Here is a 4,062-nt window from a genome sequence, read left to right as displayed (position 1 = left end):
TTAGCTGAGCTGAAGGGGACTATGCCTTCTCTCTTTCTTCTCCCTGTCCAGAAGTATTAGTAGCAGTGATATATATTGCCTGGCTCTACAGTGCCTTTATAAAACATAGGAGCATATCATCCAAACCAGTCGCACAGGATTTTTATAGGAGGAAAGAGGCACTAAATAATGTTTAAGTAATGTTAAAAGAAATTCGAAGATAAGTATATTTTTCATATTTTTTCTTCCGTTCACCTCATGCAGAAAATAACCTTTAAGATACTGCGCTCATGCATACTTGGAAATGAATGAATTGCATAGCAGAGATATATTACTTTTGTAACGAAGTGATGCGTGGCATTAATATGATCGGCACACTATAATCGCAAATTAGTAAAAATAAATTAATACACAGACTTACAATGTATAATCTATACAAACGCCAAAGTCTTAGAATCTAAGAATTCGATAATAATAGTATTTAATCTCCCACCGAAAATATCCACATTATATATGTATGTATGTATGCATGTATGTATGTATGTATGTATGTATCATATAAATAAATATTTGACTTACCTCGAAAAACGAGATTTGCTTCTCCAAATCGGTAAATATGTAAGCATAAAAATGCAACATTTAAGAAAATAAATGTCGACATTCACTCTGTCAACAAAATGCAGTACAGTTTAGATATAATGTAATTATATATATATATATATATATATATATATATATATATATATATATATATATATATAGCCAAACAAATAATGTGCAAGAAAATGACAAGAGCATAAAGCATTATAATTCAACCGGGCTCCTCCTACTAGCCATGCCTTCTAATTAATGGAGCTCCCGACTTGCAAAAGCCTGCATTGGACAGCAACAGAGTCAAAGAGTGAAAGAGAGAGGGTGAAAGTGCCACTGGAGATAATTGATTACCTCCCAATCAACAATAACTTGTTAGCAATAGTCAATTGCCCCGACTCTTTTGGCTTCACCATACTCAGAGCAGCACCATTGTCCCTCCGATTGCTAAACGTTGTGGAGAGCACATTCTTTTTCAAGGAACGGTGGAGGAAAAAAGTGAGACTAGAGGACTTTTAAAAACACATCTTTTACCCTGGGATAGCAACAAGGGCGATTTTGGTCTTTTTCATTTGAAGGTTTTAAACAACGAGCTCTCCCCCGGCTCAGTTTTCAGAACTTTTCTGATAAACGTCTTTTAATTGATATTTTTATTTATTTTTGGAACGAAATCTTAATAAACAAGGTATATTTAGGATATAGGTAGGGCAAATAATGACTTCAAAAGAAGATGCAAAAGGTTCTTCCGTGGAAGAGAGAAGGCGAAGCCCACTGGACCATCTCCCACCGCCGGCCAATTCTAACAAACCCCTGACTCCTTTCAGCATTGAAGACATCCTCAACAAGCCTTCAGTCAGACGAAGTTACACCATCTGCGGGACAGCGCACCTGATTTCCGCCGCCGAGAAACACCCTCCGCCGGGTCTGCCCTTGTCCAGCCGGGCGCTTCTCACCCAGACCTCTCCTCTTTGCGCCCTCGAAGAGCTAGCCAGCAAAACATTCAAAGGACTGGAAGTGAGTGTCCTCCAGGCGGCCGAAGGTATGGTTGGGTCATTTCTGTATAAGTACAATGTAACGATTATTGTCCAAAACCATGAAATAGAAACCTTAAAATTACATCCTAATAATTTCAGTGAGAATTTAAAAGCATATGTTATTGATCAGCATTTAAATATGTTTATGTAAATTATAGTAAAATATACTGATGGTTATTACAAGGGAATATATAAAACATTATTAAAAGAAGCACTATAACGAATATAACATATTTTACAATGGTGAAATGTAGTTTGCAAGTGTATGGTTTGTTTTACATATAGGAATATGCTTAATTTAAATTGAGTGTATATATAAATAAAAAATGTAAAGCAATTTGCTGTTTGCGAAATCCTCGATGTTTAAATGATATAGCCTTAGAATAAATATATGTATGCGTTTGTTTGTGTGTATGTGTGTATACATATTGTGCTTTACTATTACATATATATATATATATATATATATATATATATATATATATGTATATGTATATGGTAAAGCAGAATGTTTAAATGCAGCATACTGTTGACATTTGAGTGTAATTCTCAATTAACATCGAAAGTTTCGATGCAAAACAAGGAGGCATCTAATATTAATTTAATATGTGTGTTCATAGGGAGGGACGGAATGACGATTTTTGGCCAGAGGAACACTCCCAAAAAACGAAGGAAGTCCAGAACCGCGTTTACCAACCATCAGATCTATGAGCTGGAGAAAAGGTTTTTGTATCAGAAATATTTGTCTCCTGCTGACCGAGACCAAATTGCCCAGCAACTGGGGCTGACCAATGCTCAAGTCATCACCTGGTTTCAAAACCGCAGAGCCAAACTCAAGAGGGATTTGGAGGAGATGAAAGCGGACGTGGAGTCGGCCAAGGCGCTGGGTACAGTACCGCTGGAGAAAATGGCCAAACTGGCAGACCTGGAGAAAAGCGCCGCCGGGACACTGGGCAATTCCAGGTCCGATTCACCCACGCTATCCAGCCATGGACAGGAGACCCCCAACAAACTCCAAATGTCCCCCTCTTCCCCATTTACAGACCACGCTACTAGCCAGGAGTGCTCGGAAGATGAAGACGTGGAAATTGATGTCGACGACTGATTTATTGTTTATTTATTTTCTAATTTTATTTTTTCCCACAGTTATATCGAACTTTAAATGACTTTTATATGAACAGAAATATTCAAAGCAAGCATGAACTATATAATATATGCTGCACCCGTTATATAAAGTATATAGGTATAGTAACTTTATAAATATTTAACCAAGGCAGTTCTTTTCAATGAAAGCAATAAGCAGCACACTTACAGAAAATGACAGTGTCCAACGACTGCCAGATCAGGCAATGTTGATGTTTTTGGTGCAATTGCGTATGGCTTCTATATATTGATACACAACTTACGGACGAACACACAGACAAACAAATATCACAATTAACTACAATAAACAAAAGAATCAAACAAAAAATATTTTATTTTTTTACAGTTTGTTTGGTCAACATAACCTTGGTTGGAAATCTCAAATAGACTGCGTGTTATTTTGTTTGAAAATAAACAAATATTGTCAAGCTTTAATTTAGGCTGAATTAAATTTAGCATTTTGCATGTTACAAGTATGCATGTTTTTTTTTAATTTAAATTCATTTTTTAAATTATTATGATCATATTTGCAAGTACATATAAATATATGTGTTTACATTAACTAGGGCTTAGCCAAGATTTATCCCCATATTTAATTATCCTTATTTTTATATTAAAAATATAATTTCCCTTTATAAAATTGTATCATTCTTTTATTACGAAAACTGCCTTTCGTATTTTTGGATGAAGGTGGTAAACATATTATATATATATATATATATATATATATATATATATATATATATATATATATATATATATATATACACACACACACACACACACACACACACACACCTTGTTTAGAGTGTTGCATGTTGATTTTTTATTGTTATTATTTAAATATCGGCCAACACAACCAGACATGCGTTTGAAAAAAGGATGTACAGTAATTATTACTCCGGGAAAAGACATCGAAGTCATGGAACAAAATGTCTGTTATTTAAGTTAATTAAACCATAAATGGTGTCGATTTATTTACTTTCACTTAAATTGTATAGACTCCTCTGTTTGAATACAATAAAGTCATTAACATTTTAATAGACTTCCCAGGTTTTGTATGATGCCTATAAGTGCCTTTTAAATCAGGACACTACATAAAACCAGTTTGCTTTTTCTTGTCTTGGAATGTGTACATATACATTGAAATAAAAATCGCAAAACAATCCTTTCAGTATTTCTTACCTTTGAATATTAATTTATTATAATAATTGTAATTATTGAAAATTCCTTATCAGTGAAAATTGCTTTTTTCTTTATAAAAAACAGGCGTGATACATTTTAAAGTCTGTATTAGAGATCATTTGAAATTGGC

The 4,062-nt window shown here is 34.1% G+C and overlaps 1 protein-coding gene across 1 annotated transcript; it reads left to right on the top strand.

The window, feature by feature from the left end:
- The first annotated feature begins 845 nt into the window (after positions 1 to 845).
- lbx1a (ladybird homeobox 1a) lies at positions 846 to 3,458 on the top strand. The gene is made up of 2 exons (XM_066693047.1): positions 846 to 1,609; positions 2,225 to 3,458. The coding sequence occupies exons 1-2, from the start codon at positions 1,285 to 1,287 to the stop codon at positions 2,707 to 2,709; spliced, it is 810 nt and encodes a 269-aa protein (XP_066549144.1). The 5' UTR covers positions 846 to 1,284; the 3' UTR covers positions 2,710 to 3,458.
- The last annotated feature ends 604 nt before the right edge of the window (positions 3,459 to 4,062 follow it).

This window comes from Amia ocellicauda, chromosome 20 (assembly GCF_036373705.1).
Source record: "Amia ocellicauda isolate fAmiCal2 chromosome 20, fAmiCal2.hap1, whole genome shotgun sequence".
In the NCBI taxonomy this organism is placed as follows: domain Eukaryota; kingdom Metazoa; phylum Chordata; class Actinopteri; order Amiiformes; family Amiidae; genus Amia; species Amia ocellicauda.
The sequence above is the reverse complement of the archived record's forward strand: the minus strand, read 5'-3'. Positions and strand labels throughout refer to the sequence as shown.

Bases quoted from the DNA above. Each gene is read 5' to 3' on its own strand.
- lbx1a (XM_066693047.1), top strand. From the start codon at position 1,285: ATGACTTCAAAAGAAGATGCAAAAGGTTCTTCCGTGGAAGAGAGAAGG. The intron at 1,610-2,224 runs GTATGGTTGGGT...GTGTGTTCATAG, and splicing joins TGTCCTCCAGGCGGCCGAAG to GGAGGGACGGAATGACGATT.